The sequence below is a fragment of the Numenius arquata genome, chromosome 11 (assembly GCF_964106895.1).
Source record: "Numenius arquata chromosome 11, bNumArq3.hap1.1, whole genome shotgun sequence".
Classification (NCBI taxonomy): domain Eukaryota; kingdom Metazoa; phylum Chordata; class Aves; order Charadriiformes; family Scolopacidae; genus Numenius; species Numenius arquata.
This window is the reverse complement of record NC_133586.1, coordinates 23494634-23517152: the sequence shown is the minus strand read 5'-3', so window position 1 is coordinate 23517152 and position 22519 is coordinate 23494634. Positions and strand designations below refer to the sequence as shown.

Below are 22519 nucleotides of genomic sequence, written 5' to 3'. Positions count from 1 at the left end.
GGCTCTGGAGACCAGCATCAAGTCAAGCCAGTGTCTAGTCCTACCCTGGGCCCTACATACTTCTTGCCTACTCTGCAAGAGCTTCAGCCCAACACCAGCTCACCAGCTGAAGGGTAAAAGCAGCAGAGGCCTGCGAGTGTGTGAGGGGCAGGACAGACAGGCCTACATAGGCCAGGAGCTTGCATCCATCCAGTGCCTCCATATTGTGTTTGGGAAACAAGCTTGGGTTGAAGCTGGACACTTACAGTCAAGGCGCTTGCAGGAAGCAAGAGGATGCCAAAGGGCCAACTGAGCTGACCATTGGGCAAGTGGACAAGGTGAAGGGACACAAGTCTTCTTCCTTTCAATTAAAATAGGGAAGAGTGGAGCTAAATATCCCATTTGGCAGGGCAGAGAGCAGAGGTCTAAGCCCAGAGCCCCACTGCCCTACTACCCCATGGCACTACCATAGGAACAGAGATGGAAGCAGGCAGAGCACAGCTGGCTGGTAACACCAAGCCGGGTGGGGATAGGGACTCCACATTCTCCTGTACAAGCCCTCCAAACCAAGCACCTTAACCTGGAATTAGGACACTACCTCCCTCTTTTGGTCTTCTCTTTGCATTTCCATGGTTTCAGGCACATCATGCTCAGCAGGTGCGTTGGCCTCACTACATTAAAGCATTCCAGTTTCAGACCAGTACAGGCATCCCTACAGCTCCACACCCTGGGACACCAGGTGGTTGCACAGGGCATTTCCACAGGCCCATACAGAGTGATCCTCTCTAGCTAATGCCACTGTCCCGTCAGAGCTCCTCACTATGGCAAGGCTCTGATCGCTCATCTTCTGTAGGACATCCCCCTTTGGCTTCAAAAGCCTTTGAGTCACTTGGCCCAAGGGATTCCAGCTGAGCCCTTCGGCTCCAGCAGGGACTCGAGCCTCTTGCCTTCGCTACACCTTCAAGGAGGACATTGTGTAGCTATTTTAGTTTCTGGCACGTAATGTTTCCTCCCAGCAGTCCCACAACAGTTTTCTGGCCATGGGGGACCAGCAAAGCCAGCCAGAAACTGAGCCCTGTCTTTCCCCATCTGCCCACCTCTAGCAGAGATGTGGGCTGGACCTGCAGGGTCAGAAATCATCACCCAGCCATGTAGACCTCTCCTCTGCATCTTGTTGGGGACTGGGGGGGGCCCATGCACTTCAGCCAGGAGGCGGCTTTGCCCAGGAGCCAAGGTGCGGAGGCCAGGGTCAAACCAGCCAAGCAGAGACCCATGGGAGCGAGCACCAGGGGCAGGGGAGAGCCCGGTTCCTGGCAAGGGACACAGGCAGTGACTCACCTGAGCATGAAGAGCAGCAGCTGCAGCGGCAGCTGCTGGGTAGGTGAAGGCGGCATGGGGGATGGCAGGGGTGAGCTCCGTGGTGTAGAGCGGGTAGGGAGTCCATGCTTCTGGGGACGCTGGAATAAGAGCTGCTCCAGTCAGGTCATCTAGACAGGAGGGGGCAAGGTGATAGCATCTCAGTAGCTGGCCCCCAACAAACCTGCGGGCATGGTTTCCTTTCCACCCTGGCAGCATTCCCAGGTTTGGGCATCTCCCAGGCTGGGCCAGCCATGACCTCAAAGTCCCTCCCAGCATACTCACAGGGGTCCCGTGCAATGAAGTGTGCGCCCAAGGCAGGGTGGATATTGGTGGGGTTTGGCGTGGCCATCAGCTTGCTCTTGGCCATCTTTGTGTTGGCTTTAGCAAACTCTAACCGCAAGGTCTGGGGGTTCTCTGGGTCGAAGCGGATGCCCTGTTACAGAAGAAAGCACAGGAGTGTCTCAGAGGTGAGATTTCCAGTCTAAGCACAGGCTGTGTCTCTCCATGGAGCAAAGCCCAACCAGGGAACCAAGGCCATCACGCTGCAGCCACATAGCCCAGGATTTTTGTCACCTCATTGCATCCCTCAAGCTCCCACATGCTTGTATTTCTATATTTAGCTGGCCTAGGACCACTGCTTCCAACATGAGGGACACAGCTTTGCTCCTTATGTGCAGTGCACCAACCAGCACAGCAGTGATGGCCACCAACACTGGTCAGGGAAAAAAAAAAATTAAAAAAAAAAAAAATATCTGTCTGCTGGAACTGGGATAACCCAATCTATATTGGAGCTGCATCTACTGCCAGCCTGGGCAGAGACACTAGCACTTGCCCCAATGCCCAAGGCATGGTCTGCAGCAGGGCAGAACCAGATCAGCGTGTCTTGCTGCCTAGGTCCCACTAGCTTTTGCAGGACCACATGGGACAAAGACAGTTTTGAGCTGTGCCTGTCATGTTGACCATCTGCATGTGTTTTTCTTGAGCTGCAGCAGTTTGGAAGTGCTACAAATGTGCTGAAGAGCCTGTACCAGACAGCTTTGGCCTTGCCTCATGTCCTCCCATGGAAACCTCAGCACAGGAAGGTTGGTTTCCTTCCTTTCTGAAGGAAGTACCTTCTACCTCCTACTCTCCAGGACAAGGACCTGCTCTGCTGAACTGCCACACACTTTCCACCAGGGCATTTGGTAAAGCAAGGCTTTAACAAGGCGACTAGCACCAAGCAAGACCGACAGCCACATGATAGATCATATCTGCAATGAGCCTGCTTCACTACCCATATACCCTGGTAAGCTCAACCTAGAGCCTCAGAATGCTGAAGCTAAACACAAGGTGAGCTCCACGTGCCTCATTAAAGGCATAAGTTGGCACAGGGTGCCAACTGGATATCACCCTATGCCTGTATGCACCTCGGAACCACTTATGCCCCCAAATACCTCCCTTCTCATCTGTTTGCTGAGGGCTGGTTCTCCAGAGGAGACCTGCCTGCTTCAGATACTTCAAGCTAAGGTCACATCAAGCAGTCAGGCTAGGACAAGCCCCCACCTCAGCACTCAGTGCAGACGTCAGGAGAAAAAGCTCCTTGAAGAGCAGTTCTGGACACACCTCAACACACATCGGTAATGAACAAGGGAGTCCTCTTAGTCCCCAACTCTTACTCATACAGAGGGGAGCACGTAATGGATAAGATGCAGGATTCACAGCCTGGATCCCATCATCAGAAGCCAACTGCTGAGTAAAGGGGTGCATGCCAACTCCAGAAAAGAAGTAGCTGATATTTCCCCACACCCTCAGAGGCCCTGGAGCAGTCTTCCAGTAGTCAGAAACTACACCTTTTTGCATCCGTTTGTTCAGACTGGTGGCAGCCGTAAACAGCTCTTCTGCTTGCCTGGTGGGAGGCTGCAGGACCATTTAGCTACCATGCTCAAGGGCACAGCTGAGACACCCTCACCCTTCCTATGATATGGACAAGCTCAGAATCACTCTAGCCCACAGCTCCACGCTGAGCTACAGCAGGGCCTATGGACCCCAGCCCTGCCGGTACACCGGGTACTCACATTCAAGGCGTTCTTCGCTGCTTCAGCACCAGCCCGGCTGTCAAAGGTCACAAAACCAACTGGCTAAAAGAAATAATGCTGATTTCAGTTTGGAAGCCTCTTCCAGCTCCTCAGACTGCCCTGTCACCCTCTCTGCCCCAGAGAGTTTACTGCAAACAGAAGAGACCACCTAAAGCTGCAAAGGGCCTTCAAGCAGAGCTTGAAGTCATCATCCCAAGATGATGATCCACGTCTGCTCCCACCACACCAAAAAGCTTTGGTGTTCTTACATGTGTGGGCACTGCTCACTCTAGTAGCCCCCAGCAAGAGGGGGGAGCCCACAAGGGGAACCACTGCCTAGATTAGGATGGGTCTGGGGAAGGTTTCTAGCAGCACAGTGTTTGAGGCTGAAGCACCAGGTCTCCCCAGCCCACATGGTCTGGGCAGCAATAGAAGATATGGAGCCATTTGGCACATGCTGAGAGCTTGGGGCCACCAGGATGGTGAGTGTGAGCAGAACCCAGCTGTATACATGGTGCTGAATACAGACAATGCTTTACACAGTGAAATGGTGTCTGTCCCCTCTCCCCTTCCCTCCCATCACGTCTGGTTTCCTAGCAAAAACAAAAAATACCCAAGCACTGGAAGAAGGAGGTACCTGCTTTGAAGTTAGCTTGATCAGTGACCCTTCATAACCCTGGAGAAGGGAAGAAAGCAAGTTAGCATCAGATCCCCAAAGGAGGCAAGCTACAACCAAGACATGACATGACACCTCCAAGAGTTACTGCAGCACCAAACCCTTCACAAGGCAAGGTTTCCAGCAGTAGCTACATTAACATGGCTCTTCTTTCCCACCAAAAGAGAAGACTGAGATTAGTCTAAGGGCAGAGCAGGTATCTCAGCTAGCCCTTTGGGAAGAAATCCCATTTTCTAGCTTTTCATCAAGCTACTAAGATGAGCACCCTCCCTGGCTAGTGCCTGGAGAGCGTAGAGCACCCTGTGCTGGAAGAGGGGGAAGTGGGGTTCCCTTGTTTGCCTAAGGACAGCTCATGTGGTGCCCTAGTGAAGGACAGACAGTTAGGAGATCAGGATACATCCTCGAGGAAGGGCTGGTCCAGCTGGGCTGCAGGGCTGACCCAGCAGCCTTCATCAAGCTTGGAGACAGCACGATTTCAACAGGCTCCAGGAGTTACCCAGCTGAGCCATGGGATACCATTCTGGTTTCATACCAGGTTCCTCAAGCTTTCACAGAAGGCCTACCTTCCCACTTCATCCTTGCTCCCCTCTGACAGAGATCTTTGCTGCAAGGTTGGCCACAAGACAGCATCTTTCCTACCAAAGACCATATCTGAAGCCTTCTTACCTTGAATGGTCGGAAGAGTAGGTAGAGCTCTCTGGGCTTGATGTCCACAGGAAGGCCACTGACAAACAGCGTCCGTACCTAGGAGAGAAGTCAACGAGGTCTACTGAAGGGAGATGCTTAGTACCAAAGCAGGAGTACAAAGCACAGCTCAGAAGCTAAGTGCAGTAAGCAGGACACCTCGCACTAAAGGTGGCCCTGCAGGCACTAACCCTTCCCTACATTAGAGCATTGTCCAGGATAACATACACCCAGTCCTTTCCTCCCTGCTACAGAGGATTTAGACCTTTACAAAAATCCAGTCTCTAGCAGAATAGTCTTTGTTGATTGGGGCATGGACACCAGGCCCCACAGCTTGGACCTTGGTGACTCAAACTTGGAAAGACTGCTAGAGGACCATATACTGCCGACAGCACTAACGCAGAGTTTGAGCCATATCAAAGGTCCAGAAGAGACCAGTACAAACCCCAGCTGTCTCTCTCTAGCTATTTCTAGACAGCATACACCAGATCCCCTTTCTTTAGCCCATCCTGGCACTTCAGTTGCTGATTCAAAAACAGCCCTCAATTTTGAAAAATACCTCACTGCTATACTCATCTTTTGACTTCTGCAAGAGCCCCAGAACTTCATTGGAAGGATGATTTTTGAGTTCATCCCAGCTCCTTCACCAACACGCATCAGACCGTTCAGAAGTTGCTCCCATATGAGCTCTTACAGTGATTGTTCTATTGTGCCCAAAAGCCAGCTCTGCTGCACCAAGTCCACATACCAAGTCCAAATGCACTCAGCACGTGTAAGTAAGAACAGAGTACCAGAGGAAGACTTGAATAGTCTGTTGAAATTATCTACAATAGTTCACAATAGTACAATAGCCAAGAAGAAGAAACAGTGCTGAAGGCTCATGGCCTGGGACAACTCTGCTCAACAGTCAGACCATCATGGCCACCTTCTCCCTACACTGGGAAATATTGGCCAGCAGCCTGTTTCCATAGGAAGCAGCATGATGAAGCTGCCAGGACTTCTTGTAAATAGCACAGAGCTGGAAAGGGAAGTTATGCACAACAGAGGTCACCAAGATACTAGTGATCATTAACAAAGACCAGGAGACCACAAGCACAGCTCAGCCAGCACTGACAGGTGAGGGAAGACAGAAGACTATGGGAATGAGCTCTGTGTTCCTTGCTTTCCATTGCATGGGGACGTCACCCACTGACCCAGTCCCAAAGAAGCCACGAGAAGGTCATGGGACAGCACTGATGCCCAAATGCTCAGAATAGCACCTAACAGACACTTTTGAGCTGCAAAACATGCAGCAGGACCAGACTTTCTAAGCCAGAGCCCATCTCCTGGCCTGCTCCCAGTCTGGAGTGACCACATTAACCTTGCAGGACAGAAGCACTCCACTCCCACATTTCAGTTTTTGCTCAGCCCTTTCTCCTTCCCCAGAACTCCCAACATTCTACCTTGTTAAACCTCTTTTGCCACCAAAGCGAGCAGCACACGGTTGCCCTGCTCCTGGGCTGGAGACATCAGACACAGGAGTATGCAGCAGAGCCTCTGCACCTCTTTGGGGGCAACAGGATTCAGAGTCCTCCAAGCAGGGAAGGGAAGTTTCTCCCAGGAGAAAACACACACCTTCTTAAGCTCCCATACCCAAGACAGTCCTGCCAGGGCAGAGAGATACCCTTTACATCAACTCAGGGGCAGCTTAAGCCCTTCAGGACGGACAGTGATCATGAAAGTCTTGAGGTCCTCTGCCCCTCTTGCTCTCCATGCATGCTGAGGCTAAGGGCTGCCATGACCCGGTGAAGACACCAGTGGGCTGCTACCACCCTCCATATCGGCATGCAAAGCCCTTCTCCAGCCTGGCATCTCTCAAGACTGCTGCAGAATGCAACCACCGAGTGTCTTTCCCTCCAACTCTGGCATCGTTCCCATCCCCTTCCTGATCCCTCAGTATGGATGGCCCTACCACATCCCCCCAGCTTCTCCTCAGCATCCTGCTTCCTTAGACAGGGAAATCTGGAGCATCCAGAAACACTTTCCATGCCTACAGTCTCCACACCCAGCCTCGCCCCTATTTGATGCATCACTCCAGGGCCACCTCATGCCCAGAAGAACAGGCAATGGCATTGTCTCTCAGCTTGCCGGCTGCCTCGGAGACTTTGGCGCCTGTGCTTCAGCGTGAGCTACATGCAGTGCGTTCCCAGAAGACACACGGCAATCTCTTGCACAGGAGGACTGTGCAGAGCCTGGTGGCACACATGTGCCTTAGCCATGTGAAAGCACTGTCCCTTTTCAATATTTCAGGATCTGAGTGTGCTCAGACCCCAGAATGGATGTTTCTTCCAAGCAGATAGAAATCTGCATCCCTGTTGGGTCTCTAAATGGTCCCGTGATGTGTTGCTTGGTAAGTCCATGCGACAGGCATGACAGAATGGAAGACGCACAGTTGCTCAGGGAAGGGGAAGTCAGCTACTCAGAGCCCTTACAACAGCCTGAACAGAGCAACACAGGTGCCTAGGAAAGCGCTTTATCAGAGGTAAAAAGCTCCTAATGCCAGCCCCATAAGTTGCTGCCAAGGACAGGAGCAAAAGTCCTTCTCTCATGGGCCAAAAATCTTCCCTTAGCCTCCAGGTCCAGTCTGTCATGTGGCATTGGAGAGAGGTTCCGAAGCAACCCACAGCAACCACCAAGGGCTGGCATCACCCCAAAGAAAGCCTGGGCAATCCCAAATGCCACCAGCTAACATCTCCAGACATGGGTGGTTTTGTCAGTATTAGGTTGATGGTTGGACTAGATTATCTTAAAGATTATCTTCCAAGCTAGATGATTCTAAGATTCTAAGGTTTCCCCAAGGGTCTCAAGACAGACTAAGGAAGGTCCCTGCTCAGAAGAGCCTGTTAGAAGCGATGAGACCAAGTGGTTGGCTTTCTGAGATCTCTGCAATTAGCACAGCCATGAGTGATGTAGAAAAGGGTAAAGGGAAGGTGAAACCAAGCTGTTTTGGGAATGGAGGGTGAGGCTGGTGAGAGACCTGGGTGGTACAGTCGAGGGACAGAGCGAGGTAAGCCACGGGGAGATCACTGCTGAGACCAGGTGTAAACGTGGGGTCAGCAGCAACTGGAAAGCAAAGGAGATCCCACAGGAGAAAAGCAGGAGGCAAGTTGCCAGCCTGAGCATCCTATGCACTGTGGGCAGTCCTGGTCCAGCCTCCACCCCCTGCTCCCAAAAAGAGGGAGCTGTAGACGAGAGTAACAGGGTCTGGACAAGCATCTTCCAGTGGATTAACTAAACTGGGACTCTCCAGTCACCCCTGTGCAGCACAAGTCCTGCAGCCTTTGAGAGACCCCTAGGACAACTCAGGGCTGATGAATCCAGGTTTCCAGCCCTTGCACTCAACATGCCAAGACAGAGTAGGCTTCTGCTTAAATATATTTGCTCTGCTTAAACTTCCTGCCACCAGATCTGTGTAGATATTCAGCCTCCCCCCAGAGCAGCTGGAAAAGCCACAGGACAAACAAGAAAATACATATATCTCCATCCAGGGCTAGATCAGGAATGCCTGGGCCACACTGCATGTTCAGCAGGAGCTTAGAGGAGACAGAGTTGAAGGAGATCTCCAGGAATATCTTGTTCTTGTGCTCACTCTTAGACTCTGCTACCAGCCACTAATGAGATGCCAGGCGAGAGCACCCTCATCTCGCCCAAGGGTGATCTGAACTAGCCACATGGAGAGAAGCAGGACAGGGAGCAGCTCTCACCTAGGACAGCCCAGCAGGGTCATGCTGCTGGAGGCCCTGCAGAAAACGCTTTCCCTTCTCTGTCCCTGCTGCCTCTGGGGATGTCCCCAGTCCAAACACCCGGCAGAGATGGCAGAGTGCCATGGAAAACAGGATTTGTTCCAGGAGGGACAAGACCATCTAGGCCATCTCTTCAAGAGGGAGGATCCCAGCATAGCTTCCCACACAGGAGGGAGGGAAGGACAAGGACAAACCCATTTAGTGCTCAAGTCTGGGGAGGCTCTAAAGCAGTCCTTACGCTGCTGTGTCTCCCAGAAGAGACACACACCTAGTGTGAGTACAGCCAGGTACTTCGCACCAAGGCTTTAAAGAAGCCAAGCAGCAACACCTGCCTCTTCCTACCACAGCTCCAGCACTGCCAGGGGGTTACCTTGGGTCTTACAACATCCCCATCTCCTGACCATGTCTGCTTTTAAATAAGAGCTCTTGAAAGGGAGTCCCAAGTGGAGCCTAAGACTGACCCGCAGCCCAGCAAGGGTCAAGTTATGTCAGAAAAGTTGGATGCAAAGGCACCAAGTACCCATCTCCAGAAAGGCTGCTCTGGTAGGCCTCCAGTGCTAGCCTTTTGTTAAGGGACTGCTTCTAATTGTCCCAGAAGAGCTGCATTACCCACAGCCCTGCTTTAGTACAGCCATGGCCACCCCAGCCCCCCAAAACTGGCCAGGTCCTGAGGCCATGCTCCCAGCACCTGGAGCACACAAGCCTTTACCACCAGCGGTTAGGAGACACCCGAGGACACCTACAGCAAGAACACGCTCTGGTGCCGCATTCACACCGTGTCACCAGACATCCCCTCTCTCCAGGAAGCCACCCCCAGCTACATGCCATTTTTTCCTGGAGACAAGCCATCTCCCACTCGTTCACACCAATACATCCACTAAGCCTTCTTCCTCTGCCACCAGCAGAATGCCACCACTGTGCCATCCTGCTGAGGACAGGGACAACCTCTGCCACTAAATCCCAAAGGTGGTCCCCACTCCAAGCAGCCACCCTGAGGTCCCAGCAGCCCGGGCACATGGGCTCCAGCTCTTCCCATGGGAGAGGATCCCAGTGGGTGCCCCTCAGGCACCCAGGGCCAGTGTCAGACCCACAGGGGGGAATACAGAGCCCAGCCCCAGCTACTGCGATGCGGCCAGGGCCACTTGACGCAAGGCTGCTGGAATGCAGCAAGGCTGCTGGCTGCCCCAAGAGCCGGGACTTATAAGGCACGGCAGTGGAAGGCAGGGAGGCGAGCTTGCAAAACAGGGTTGCTGGGAGCGAAACACTGGGGAGTCTAGTCATGGGGCTTAAAAACATGACAGCACCCTCGTCTCACTGCCCCATGTGGGACGTGGGGCTGCAGAGATCCTGTCACTGCGCCGGGTGGACACAGCTCTGCACAGTTTTGCTCCTCAAACTCCCAGGAAACACGTAGGAGGGGAAAACTCGGGGAGAGAGGTGTCTGGTCTGTGCTGGGGACTGCTCAGCAGGAAAGCGGGGCAGCCTCAACGTCATAGAACATGCCTCCCAAGGGGAAGGGCTTGCCAACAGGCTCCTTTGCTGCTCCGTGCCTCAGTTTCCCCCCAACAGGAGGAGAAGCTGCAAGAGTTGGCTGCCTGCTGGCAACTCCAGCGCTGGCAGAGCTCCGATGCCCTTGAGCAGCTCCCGGGGCAGGCAGGCAGGGCAGCAGCGAGCCCCAGGGCAGGATCAGACCAGGAGCTGCTCCATCCAGGAAGCCCCAAGCAGCCACAGGGCATCCCCCTCACACCAGGAACATGTTCCCCCACCCAAAGAGGGGAAAGAGGGCCTTGAACCTCCCCCAGCACTTGAAGCAAGGGAGGGCTTCAGGCATTTCTCTCCAAAGTCAACCTCTTGCACGAAAGGCACCCAAGGACCAACATCCTGCTTGCCCAGAGGGGAGGAAGATAGGCTGACCACAAGTGACCCCAAGCATTTTGTCCCCCAGGCTGGGGCATTTCACACGACACCACTTATAGCTGGGTCAGCCCCTCCCCAGCACTGCTCTCCCCCCCGTGTCAGGCAGGGGGATGCCAATGGGGCTCAGCCACCCTGCGGTCAGGGCAGGAAGGTGCTGGAGCGAGGAGGAAGCAAGGAGAGGCACCAGCCCCTGCCCAAGGCAGCAGGAAGCACATAGGAGCCGATAAGTCCAGGCACAACGATGCAGAATCCAAGAATAGTCCAGCAGAGGAAGCGCTGCTGGTGTGGCTTTGCCATGGAGACTCCCTCCTGCTCCCCACTGTCAAGTCCCATCCCCTGCATCTCTGCAGGATCTCATGGAAAGGATAGCACCTGCGGGCAGGGGGGACAACAACACACATGGGCCACAGCAGGGGTTCAAAGCTGCTGAAACATTTGGGGAGCCCATCCCCACAACTCCTAAGAGAATTGTCTCAACGGTGCAGATCCCCAGCTCAAAGAGACACTGGTTGAGCATCCTCAGGATGCCACCACAGCCCTCCATCTTGCCAAGAGGTCTCCTAAGCTAGAGGAGACATGCACAAGTACCACAGGCAACGTGCTAAAGGATGTTCACATCCATGCTTACACTACCCAGCCCACTGCACTAAGCCCTGGGCTCCAGGGACCCAGCAGCACATCTGCCACCCTCTGATGGTTGGGGACCTACAGACATCATGACTCCAGCTGATGGTGAAAGGACTTCACCCATGGGGACAGCTCACAGCAGGGAAACCTCCTGCAGACCAGCTCCTCCTGGGTGCACCCACGCATCCGTTCCCCTGGCAGGAGACATGGAGGCGTGTTATGGTTTAGGGAACCCACAACAATTTATTGTCATTTAGACAATTATTCTATCACCTGATGACCTCTCCCTACCTCAGAAGGGGAATTGGGAAAAAACAAAGAAACCCAAAGGTTGAGATACAAACATATTTAATAGAATAAGACTAGATAATTAACATTAATAACACTAAAGAACCAATATTGATCCTGATACCAATAAAATATATATGTATATAAGGATTATACTCAGCCCATTCCATCAGCAGGAAGCTGTGCACTCGCAGCAGGGGACAGCTGCGGCTTCGGGAGGAAGGGAAGGGCTCAGGGCTCCAGCACCAGGGCAAGTTCTCAGGGTGGCAGCCATCAATGAGCAGAGAGAGAGAGAGAGAGAGAGAACTCCTCAACAAACTTACTAATTTGTATTGAATGTGACGTTCACTGTATGAAATAACCCTGTTGGCAGCTTGGGTCAAGTGCCCAGGTCTCGCTCCTCCTTGTCCCTGCACCTGGCAAGGCTTGAAAACACTGAGACCTTGAATCCCACATGCCAGAGCTGGCTGTAAAGTAAATATTTTCACAAGCGCAGACATTAGAGTCTTCAAAAACTGCAGCTTTCCCCAGCATTAGAAGATAAATTAGTCCTGCGTCACTCAAAGCAGGAAAAGATGAGACAAGTTCTGCTCAGGACAGAGACTGGCAGCAAGACATTGGTTTGGATGCAGGACCCTCATGAGGTATGTTTCCATCTCAGGTCCTTAAGCAAGTACATGTGTCTCTGCTTCACCCTGCCAACAAGGCGATTCCCAGGCGCTTTTCAGCCCTACACTTCCTCTGCCCACAGAGCCAGTCCACATCCACAGAAGCACATGAACCTCTCCTCAAATCAACCTGATTTGGGGCAGTGTACTACTGGGCATGCCACAGCCCCATGGAGCACATCTGGCATCTCCACAGCCCAACAGCAAGCCTTTCACAAAACCCAAATGCTTATTGGAGTGTCACCCCAACCACCGGGAGACCTTTGGGGACACCAGTAGGATGCCAACCACCCACAGGGCTGAATCACCATTGCGTCAGTCCAGCTCTTGGCCAAACAGGGCCACTAGGTAGTGGGGAGGGGCTGGGCTACCCAAAAATGGATCAGAAAAGCCAATCCCAGCCAGCATCATGCCCTGATCTTCCTCTGCACCACAGGGCACTCTCCCCACAAGACCCCAAGCGGGCACCCAGCCTGTACAGTGTGGAGGACAAGGCAGAAGCCAGCCCATCAGCCCAGCAGAGCCTGGGGAGCCAGGCAGAGCAGACAGCAAGGATGGATATGGCACACAGTCCAAGCTTTAACGCCAATCTTAGAAACAGGTCATGTCCCAGCCAGCTCCCCAGTGGCATCCTACTGTGGCCAAGGAGACCCCAGAGGTGAAGCCTCCTCCCCTCCTCCAGGGCCTCCCAGAGGAGCTGGGTGTTCTCTCCAAGTCTATAGCTTTCTCCACACATCCAGCCACTGCTATAAGTGACCCAGGAGAGTCACCCTTTCAGACAGACACTGGCGTCCTGCCCTTGGAAGCAGAAGGGAAGGCCACACATCCCCAGGCCAGCAGCTTCTGACACAGCCACGTACCAAGACCTGACCCCACACTAATGCAAGAGCCCACCACCATGTCCTTAGCAGTGCAGCAGGGAATATACCACCCCAAAGTAGGAGGTGCAACATTTCCATAGGCTCTTCCGAGCTATGCAGCAGGGCTGGAGATCCTCCACATGGGTAAGACTGCCCTACTGGGTCCTTGGGTTTCCAGCAACCACAGCCTGCAGCCAGGTAAGCTTGGACTCCATGATCAGGGAGATCCAGAAAGGGTGTGCAAGGCCAGCACATGTGGTCCCATGTGACTCATCTAGAGAAAGCCACTCCAGCAGCCACTGGGCACATCAAGGCAAGGCTGTAGGCATGACCTCATATCTATGTCCTGCCACCGTGCCCTACAATAGAGACAACATTTGGCCAGTCGGGCTTGAGACTGTTCCTTCCCATAGGGCACACAGACATCAACATCTTGTCCCTGTTCACAGGGCCAGGTGTAGGAGATGATCTTCACTAGACAGATGGACAGAGCAGCACCTCAGCACCACCCCTGTTCCCATCTCCAAGCAAGAACCAGTGGAGAGCCCTGGGGCCAAGGAAAGCCTCACCACCCCAGACACACCAAGCGGAGCCCAGACCTCATGTAAACCTCTAGCTCCACACTTGCCTGCCATCCAGCCATCATCCAAAGCATCAAAACACAACACCCCTCTCTGGTGGGGCTGAACCAAGGGGGGATAGCAGGTCTTGGGACACGCAGCCTCTCAACCACGCCATGACCCTGTAGTGCAATGGTCAGTGTCCTTGCCAAGCCTGCAGCATCCACTTGTGCCATGTCAAGGGCAGGGTCACCTGACACACATCCCCTCACAGCACTGGTACCACTGCCCACCCCAGGGTCCCTCCCCACAGATGCATGGGGCTGGCTCAGGATCTCAGCTACCCTGATGCACCTCAGGGTGAACAGGTTCAGCAGCTCCAGTGCTGTGGCTGTGTCCTACTGCCCTGCTCCCTCACCAGGTCCAACTGCCCAGCACTCGGCATCAGGAGGAATTCTGTTTCAGCCATCCCACGATGCACATGGTCTTTTAACATGAATGTTAAATGAATTCTCTCCACTTACAGCCTCTGCCATCATCCTCACATAATGGTGGCTGTTGCTGCAGAAGATACTTTCCTGCTCCAGGCGTAGCCTATGATGTACAGGCATCCCTGGGAACACGCTTTTGAGACCACTCGCCTCCAGATTCGTGAAGGCTACTGGGTCTCAGCTAGTGCCTGGTACTCCTTGAGAGGAGGTGCTGACCACCTCGCCCTGGTGAGGCTTCAAGCCCGAAGCCTTTACTTGAGGCACCTGGAGGGCCAGGTCAGGCAGAAGCATTGCTCTGTGATCCAAGCAGCTCAGTCTTCATGACTTGGCAAGGCCAAGACCAGCAAGCTCAAAGGATCTTTTGGCTCCAAAGCCATCCATATCAGTTCCAGCAAGAGTCACATTTGACTTCATACAGTGACAGTTCCTCTACCAGAGGTGTAAAAAAGAACAGCAAAGCCCGAACCACTCTAAACTACCTTCCAGACATCTCCAAGGGCATCCTTCCTTCTTTGCCCATCTTGATGAGGGGAAACTAGAGTCCCTTGCTAGCAAGATAGCCTTTGGGTTTGGCCCTTCGTAACTTCTGCAGGCACCACCAGAAACCCCTTCATTTGGGGGCCAGGCAGGGAAAGCTCTGCTCAGCAACTCCTCAGATCAGCCAAGGAGGAAGACTCATTTCTGAAGGTGGGTCATGTTTACTAGACCAGCTACACAGTCAGGTAGCAGGAAGAAGAACAGTTACTCCCTCATGGAGACTAGGTGGGATATTGATGCTCAAAACAACTCAAACTCCTGTCTAAAATTCAGATTTGAAAGATTAAGAAAGGAAGCTCCTTTACAGGGTATTTACAGTCACCAGGACACGAGGAGATAAACGGGGAGATTCCCACATCCCTCCCAGAGTAAGAGCAACTCACTGATAGACCAAGAGGAGGTCTGGGAACACACCAGTTCCCAGAACCTCTGTGGACATGGTAACTTCAGGCTACTTGCTCAGCCAATAATCTGTCACTAACAGAAAGCTGCATCTAACACTGAGGGGACTTCTATGATGCATGAAAACAGCTCTGAAGCTGCATCCTGGTTCAGCCAGACCAAGTTCAAGATTAGCAAGTGGTGGCCATAACTGCTACACCCTCAAGTTCTTTATAGCAAAGAGCAGCATCAGAGTCATTTGACTTCAGAAGTTATATTAACCTTATTTGTTTCAAGTCAGAGCGCTAAAATCCATGCATGCAAGAGGTATCTAGGTCCACTCAAGCAGAGATTACAGAAATCAAGAGATGCCTGGCACCGGTCCATGAAGTCCTACAGACATCCAGCACGTAACACAGGCTGCTCACCAATGGCATTCCCGGGTGGTTCTGGCAGCCCCGGCATGCCACAGCTAAGAAAGGCCAGGGATGAAGAACTGGCTACCTGGGAGGGTGCCTGGGAGCCAAGAGCCTTCTGCCCCCCAACAGGGCATTTTCTAACTGGTGGCTGACACCACAGTCTTACCACTGACCAACAGGAAAGATGATCCTCTCCCAGCAGAGCACAGGCAGGTCAATTGTCCTGGTCCTCATTTGGGCTCTGCCCACCCAGCACAACCTCAGGTTCAATGCTTTCCGTGTTCAGCAGCCCACAATGTCCAAGCGCTACTGCAAGAGCGGCAGCCACCACCCACAGAGCTGCAAGCAGGCCTTTGAGGCTGGCCACTCTGTCATTCAGAGGGAAGGTGCCCAAGAGGACAACATGGGACAACCACAGACTTCAGCCATCCGCTTTGGACGTGGACAGCCAGATTCCCCCAGCTACCTACAACTTCCCAGCAACCTCCAAAGAGAGTAAGGATGAACTCCCAGAGAAGAAGCAGCACTTCCGCATGGCACACCCAACACAGTAGGGTGGACACACGGCATCCTTGTTGCAGTACATCCACAAACACAACAGGCAGTGTCCATGCCAAGCCAGCAAGCTCCTGCGGCTGTCAGAGAGGGGCTCTGCCCGCCCAGGGGTGGGCAGCACCTACCCCTGGGGGCGTCAGGACAGACACTGTCACGCAGATCCACGGCTGCCTGGAAAACCAAGCAGCCGATAGCAGCAGGAGGGGAGGGATGGAGTTTGGGGAGGTGTCTGGTGAGGAACAGCAGGGACTGACATTCGGCCCTGTTTGTTTAACATTCCCGCTAACGACCTCGAGAGGCATTCCTGTCCTCCCCATGTCACTGGGCAGGAAGGGGCTGCGAGATCCAGGGGCTCGCAGATAAGATAAAAGGGAAAGGCTGAATTTGGGAGCTTCACCCCGCTGTATCTGGGGCACAGGCGCCCTCCTACCAGCACTGGGGGAGGCGGTGAAGGAGGCTCACAGGGAAGGGGGGGACATGGAGGAGTGTCCGCAGCACCAGGATCCACACAGTGTGGGAAGATATTCCAGCACACCCTCCTGCACACGCTGGGACCAAGGGATCCAACTTTGCACTAAACGTATTTATCACTCTGTATTGAGGGGAGCTTTCGGGAAGAATTTGGGTGGGATGCGGAATTAAACTCCCCAGAATGTGCCGGGACCCTGAACACAAAGTCACTCCTTGTGCTACCATTAGCTTCTTCTGCAGCGAGGAGCGGCTCCTAGTCAGCCAGGAGGACACAGGAAAAACAAGCATTCGGAGGGCTCCCACAGGCTCAGAGTGGCCACCACGGCGCCCAACCTGCAGCTCGTCACCCACAGCATCACCCACAGCATTATTTGTGATGGATCTGGGTGCAGAGAAGGCTTTCCAACAGCAACCCCATCCAAGAAGGGGACATCCCACCACCAGTCCCCGCACACCACCTCCCAAACATCCTCAGCCACCTCCTGGGTGGTTGGTCCTTTGCTGCACCCCTGGGTGCCGAGTGACAAATGCATCCGGTGAGGCTGCAGATCATCTAGCAGGATGGACTGGGCTGTCCCCCTCCCCACACACACCCAGAGGTGGCACAGTGGAGAGCAGGGGCTGCTCCTGTTCAACCCTGGCCCCATTCCCCAGGGATGCAATCTTTAACTTGGTTTTCCAGTCACCAAGAATCACTCCAGGGAGTACCAGTTTCCCCAAAGGAATAGGATTTCCAGGCTTCCACTTTGCCAACCCACCCCCCAGCAGCGGGGAACAGGCTGGCTCATTCCCAGCACCAAGAGCTCGCCTGGCCACCACCCATGAGGAGCCAGCCCAGCCAGAGCAACGCCGCTGAGATGCACCAAGCGGCATCACCCTCGCTGAGCTTTGCAGGCCAGTGAATAATTGGTTCAAAGAGCCGCATTGAGTCTTGTGCGCACGCGTGCACAGCCTGCAAACCCCCTGGTACCAACCCTCCCCACACCAGGGAGGTGGCACAGGGCCCCAAGTGCTCTGTCTCCCTACCAACCCATACCAGTGCCACCCAGCAAGGCTGGGATGCGTCAACAGGAGCATCACAGCCGTGTCGCATCGCATCACCTCTCTGTGCAGGGGAGAGAAACACTACAGCCACCACCTGCCAATCCATTCCACCCCGTTACCCAGGTCCCCACACTGGGGTTGGAGACCAGTGGGCGCAATGTCCCCAAGCCAGCTGGTGCATGGGGACTGCCCGGCCCTGGTGGGTGGCGGAACAAGCCAGGCGCCATGTTGCGGCAGCGCGAGCGCACGGCGCGCTGGAGGAGAGCGAGGGGAGGGGGCAGAGCATCTCCCCGGTCCCCAGGGCCAAGCGTGGAGGACTGCAGCAAAACGCTACCAAGGCCAGCTGTTTTCCAGAACCGGCTCCAAGATGGGAGGGATGGCTGGTGACCCCCTGCGCCAACACCTGCTCAAGGGGCACAATGAGAGAAGCACTGTGCTAGCAGCAATGCTAGCACCCAGCCAGTGGCTCCGATGGCAAACACACAGGGCTGTTTGGTTGGCTTTGGCAAACGGCTATGGACAAGCGACCCTTGCAAGCCCACCCAGCACAGGGTCCAGCAGCATCCAGGGTCTGGCTTGCAACGGCCATCCAAGGGAAGGGGGCTGCTGGGATGGCAGCTCACAGCCCTCCAGCCCCAACCGGGCTCCCAGCACATGAGAAGCAGGGCAAGGTCTCCACCACTGTGGTCCAAGCGCATCCCTAGCGGCTCACACGGGCAGAGCGGTGCCTGGATGCAGGAGCAGGGGCTTAGGGACAGGACATCGTGACCTCGGGCACTGCTTGGGCTGGAGGGAGCGGGGACCTGCCCATCTCCTGTCCCGCAGGGCTACAGGGACACGGGGCCAAAGAGGGGGCTCCCAGCAGGGGCTCACCCTGCCCGGCCCCGACCCAGCCCCTACCCCTTCTCCGGGAGGACCCGCAGGGTTCCAGCCCCGACAGCCGCTCCCAGCGTCCTGCCCGGGGTGCTCCAGCCCCAGCGCCTCCCTGCTCCAGCTCTCCAGCCCGGGGCGGAACCGACATCCCGTCTCCAGTCCCCCAACGACCCGAGGGTCCAGCCCCGACGCCGTGTCCTCAGTTCCCCGACCACGGCGCCACACTCTCCGACGCCCCGATGCCAGTTCCCCGCCGCCGTACTCCATCCCCGGTCCCCCCGATGCCCCATTCTCAGTCCCCCGCCGCCGTCGCGGTCCCCCGACACGCCGGTCCCCCAGCCCCGCCGTGCCCCATCCCCAGTTCCCCATCCTGGTGTCCCCCACCTCCTCCTCGACGTTGCCGCCGCCGTTGGTGTGCTCGGTGTCCTTGTTGAGGTTACTCATGGTGGGGTGCCGGGGTAGGGGAGGACGGATGAGTGAGTGGTGAGCAGACGGATAGGTGAGTGGTGCCGGCTGCTCCGGAGCTCCGCAGGGCCGGGCCGGGGGTGCCGGTGCGGTGCCGGTGCGCGGGGGCGGTGCGGGGCAGCGCTGCCCTCCCGGCTCACATGCGGCGTCCCGGGACCGTGCCGCCGTTAAGGGCAGGGCCGGGCCGGGCCGGGCCGGGCCGAGCGGAACTCAACGAGCCGCAGCTGCGGGGCCGACGCGCCCCAGCCCCCGCTCCCGGTGCCGCCGCCGCCGCGCACCGAGCAGCGGGGCCGGGACCCGCCCGCCCCCGCCCCGCCCGCCCGGGGCCGCCCCCGGCCCGCCCGCGCCAATCCCGGCCCGGCCCGCCCCCCCCCGGGGGGGTGCGGGGCTTTTTTTTTTTTGTTGTTGAGCTTGAGTTATTTTAATTATTTTTCCTCCCCCCCCCCTTTTCCACGAAAAACTTTCTCAACTTTGATGAACTTTCGGGCTTCGACTTTCTTAAAGGGCCCGCCGGCTTCTCCGCCCGCGGCGGGGCCGGGCTGCTCCTTCCCGGGCATCCCCGGGGCGGGGGGGGCTGTGGCTGAACCCCGCGGGGGTCCGAGCGCCCCGGGACTGTAGCCCCACAGCCCTGAGACGGCAGCTCCGTAACCCCCGTGATGAAAACCCCCAGCCCCAGGAACAGCAGGACATGGGTCCTGTAACCCAGGGACAGCGGCCCCACATCCCCCAGGACAGTGGCCCTTCGAGCCTGGGGCAGTGGCCCCATATCCCCAGGACAGTGGCCCTGTGACCATGGGACAGCAGGCCCACATCCCCCAGGACAGTGGCCCTACAAGCCCGGGACAGTGGCCCAGAGACCTCAGGAGAGTGGCCCTGAGACCCCAGGAGATCCACCCCAAATCCCCCACAACAGCAGCCCCCCCATTCCCTGGGGACAGTAGCCTGATTCCTCCTGCTGGAGCCCCCCCGTGTCCCCCTCAGGCAGCCGGTGGGTGCCAGGACCACAGCCCTGCTCTCAGGCCTGGGAGCAGGAACAGGGTTGAGGCACGTCCATCTTCTTGCCCTTCTACCTGCCTGCTCCAGTGCCTAATTAACCTCCTCCTAATGAAGCAGGCAGGTTGGCCAGGGTTGGAGCCAGGCTCTGGCAGGGTTCCCACCTCCCTGATGCCAGCCTACACAGATATCCCCACCATGCCCAGGCACCAGCCTGACTCGCTCCCATCTCTGCTATGGCAGCTGGAGAGGATGAAGAGGGTCTCGCCTTTTTCCAGACCTTCATGCAAAAGGGCAGCCCGCAGATGGGGATGCAAAATGGGAGCAGAAAACGGGGAACGCGGCTCATCCCTGCAAGCTGCATCCCACAGCATCGTCCCTCTGGGAGGTAAAAGTGTAAAACCCCAAAGGTTCAAGGTCAATCCTCCTAGAGGGAGATGTTCAGGGGATCTGAGCCACATCAGTGTAACCAGTGTTGCTTGTACCCAGCTCTCGCTGCTTCCTCAGCTCCGAGGCTGGGGGAAAGCGAGGGGAAACATCAGCCCTACCCTGCCCCGGTGGTCCCACATCCCCCCCAACTCCCCAGGCTGCAGAAGCAACACGTGCTCCCAGTCCTTGGCTCGCCAGGTTTAGCCCTGGTTGATGCTCTAATGCACCCATGGCCCATGCTGTCCCAGCCGTGTTGAACATCGCTTCAAAATCAAACTGAGTCCACGACTGGCTCGGGGCCACCATTTGCTCCCAGCAGCAGCTCAGGGATAACATTTTGCTCATGTTCCTGTTGTGAAGAGGTGTGAGCCTGGCTGGCGGCAATCTCAGCTGATTTCTCCACCGACACCTGGGTTCACTGCCCTGTTGGAGCCCCAGCCCCTGACTGGCTTTGCCACCTGGTTATGCAGAGGCTCCCCATGAAGATTTAACCCTAAATCCAGCCATCCCTGTGCACAGCCCTCTTCCACCACAACCCAAGGAGCTTTGGGTGCTTCACCATCACCGAGGGGGTTCCCATAGTCAAGGAAATGCCTGCCAGGCTGCGTGGTTCCATCACAGGAGGTGTGTTGGAGGGGAGGAAACGTGCGCATCCTCCCGGGAGCATCGGCTTTGCATTTCCTCGCTTTCTAGGTTAGGGCTTTTAGCAGCAGCAGCTGTTTGCATGCGGTGCAGTGGGTTTGCGTCTTGAGTTCTCACACAGACAGCAGCAAAGCAACTATTTCTTTTTGTGAGGCTGCGTAACAAGCCACTAAGCTAGAGAGCCTGATCCCTACCAGGTCCTGCAGGAGGCAGGGGGAAAAACCTTTACTTTTTAATTAAAAAAAAAAACATTTGCTTATTTACAATGTTGTCCTCCAGGGTGTTTTTTTGGAGACCTTTCACACAAAGGATGCACCCAGCCCTGCCAAACCATGGCGAGAGACCCCAGTCCACCCACGGTGCTCGGCATGGCCAGATCCTCAGCAGAACAAGGGCTTTCTCCGGTCTTCGGTGATGCTGCGCTTCACCATAACTTCCCCCCCCAACATAAGGCTGCACGGGAATAACTCCCAAAAATAATGTTGCCTGCTGTGCCAAAAAGACTAGGAGCAAGCCTGCCCTGACGAAGACCAGGAATATTTGCTTCCTGTGATAATTAAGCAAAAAACTGCATAACCTCATGGAGCTTTCTTGGTATTAGAGGTTGGGGTTTTTTTTATTTTCTACAGATTTTGGGTCTGCGGAGCCTGTGGCAAGCAGAGGAAGACACAAAGGGGTAAGAGTCAGAAGCGGCAGCGGGTTTTTGTCAGAGCCCCATGGAAGCTGCGCCATGCACACACGCAGAGGGAACGCCGCCTCTTCCACAGCGGGACAAACACCCCCCGCAAGCAGAAGATCTGCTGCATCCATCACGCTGGGGCAACAATGACGGCAGGTCCACCACGTCGCTGCCAGACTGATGGCTTTTCACCTGTGGTTCCTTCTGTTGGCAAGTCTAGTGTCGGGCAAGAGAGAAGCATCCTGCTTGCACACCCACCCCTCAGAGCTGTACATGGTGGCAGCTCCCTACATCCCAGCGTCTTGTGGCTCCTAAGTCCCTTTGATGTCTCCAAAAACATCCCACCCAGGCATCCCTCTCAGGCTCTCCATAGAGCACAAAAGATCTCAATCCCAACATGTAGGAAATTGGGTAAGGAAGGCAAGAAACCACCATGGTTGAGCCGGGACCTGCTGGTCAAACTAAGGGGTAAGATGAGGCTACACAGGAAATGGAAGAAGGAACAGGCAACCTGGGAAGAGTATAGGGATGTTGCCCAGCTGTGTAGGGATGAGGTCAGGGAGGCCAAGGCACAGATAGAATTGGACTTGGCAAGGGACATAAAGAAAAACAAGAAAGGCTTCTACAGGTACATTAACCAGAAAAGGAAGGTTAAAGAAAATGTACCCCCCCTAAAGAGCAGCAATGGGGAACTTGTATCAACGGAGGAAGAGAAGGTGGAAGTTCTCAATAATTTTTTTGCCTCAGTCTTCACTGGCAACCCCTCTCCTCCTAGCTCTTGTGTTGATGGCCCACAAGTTGAGGATCCAGGTGACAAAGTCCATCCCACTATAACTGAAGGCATGGTACGTGATCACCTAAGGAATCTAAAGACATACAAGTCCATGGGACCTGATGAAATCCATCCCAGAGTCCTGAAGGAACTGGCTGATGAAGTTGCAAAGCCACTTTCCATGATATTCGAAAAGTCATGGCAGTCAGTTGAAGTCCCTGCAGACTGGAAGAAAGGAAACATCACACCCATTTTTAAAAAGGGAAGAAAGGAGGACCCTGGGAACTACCGACCTGTCAGCCTCACCTCTGTGC

At 55.2% G+C, this 22519-nt stretch overlaps 1 protein-coding gene across 3 annotated transcripts in view; it reads right to left on the bottom strand.

Annotated features, from left to right (window-relative positions):
* RBPMS2 (RNA binding protein, mRNA processing factor 2) overlaps positions 1-18989 on the bottom strand; it is a 30539-nt gene extending 11550 nt beyond the window's left edge. For 2 of the 3 annotated variants that reach the window (XR_012463480.1, XM_074155687.1), the window contains exons 1-6: positions 18610-18973; positions 4735-4812; positions 4030-4068; positions 3393-3455; positions 1621-1771; positions 1318-1466 (exon numbers count right to left, since the gene is read on the bottom strand). Coding sequence is in view for 2 of the 3 variants with exons in the window: in XM_074155687.1 (XP_074011788.1) it covers positions 1318-1466; positions 1621-1771; positions 3393-3455; positions 4030-4068; positions 4735-4812; positions 18610-18669 (540 nt within the window). In the remaining variant the exon portion in view is untranslated. Of the gene's footprint in view, positions 1-1317; positions 1467-1620; positions 1772-3392; positions 3456-4029; positions 4069-4734; positions 4813-18609 lie in introns of all 3 variants that reach the window. The other variant, XM_074155686.1, reaches the window with a different exon arrangement.
* Positions 18990-22519: the final 3530 nt, after the last annotated feature.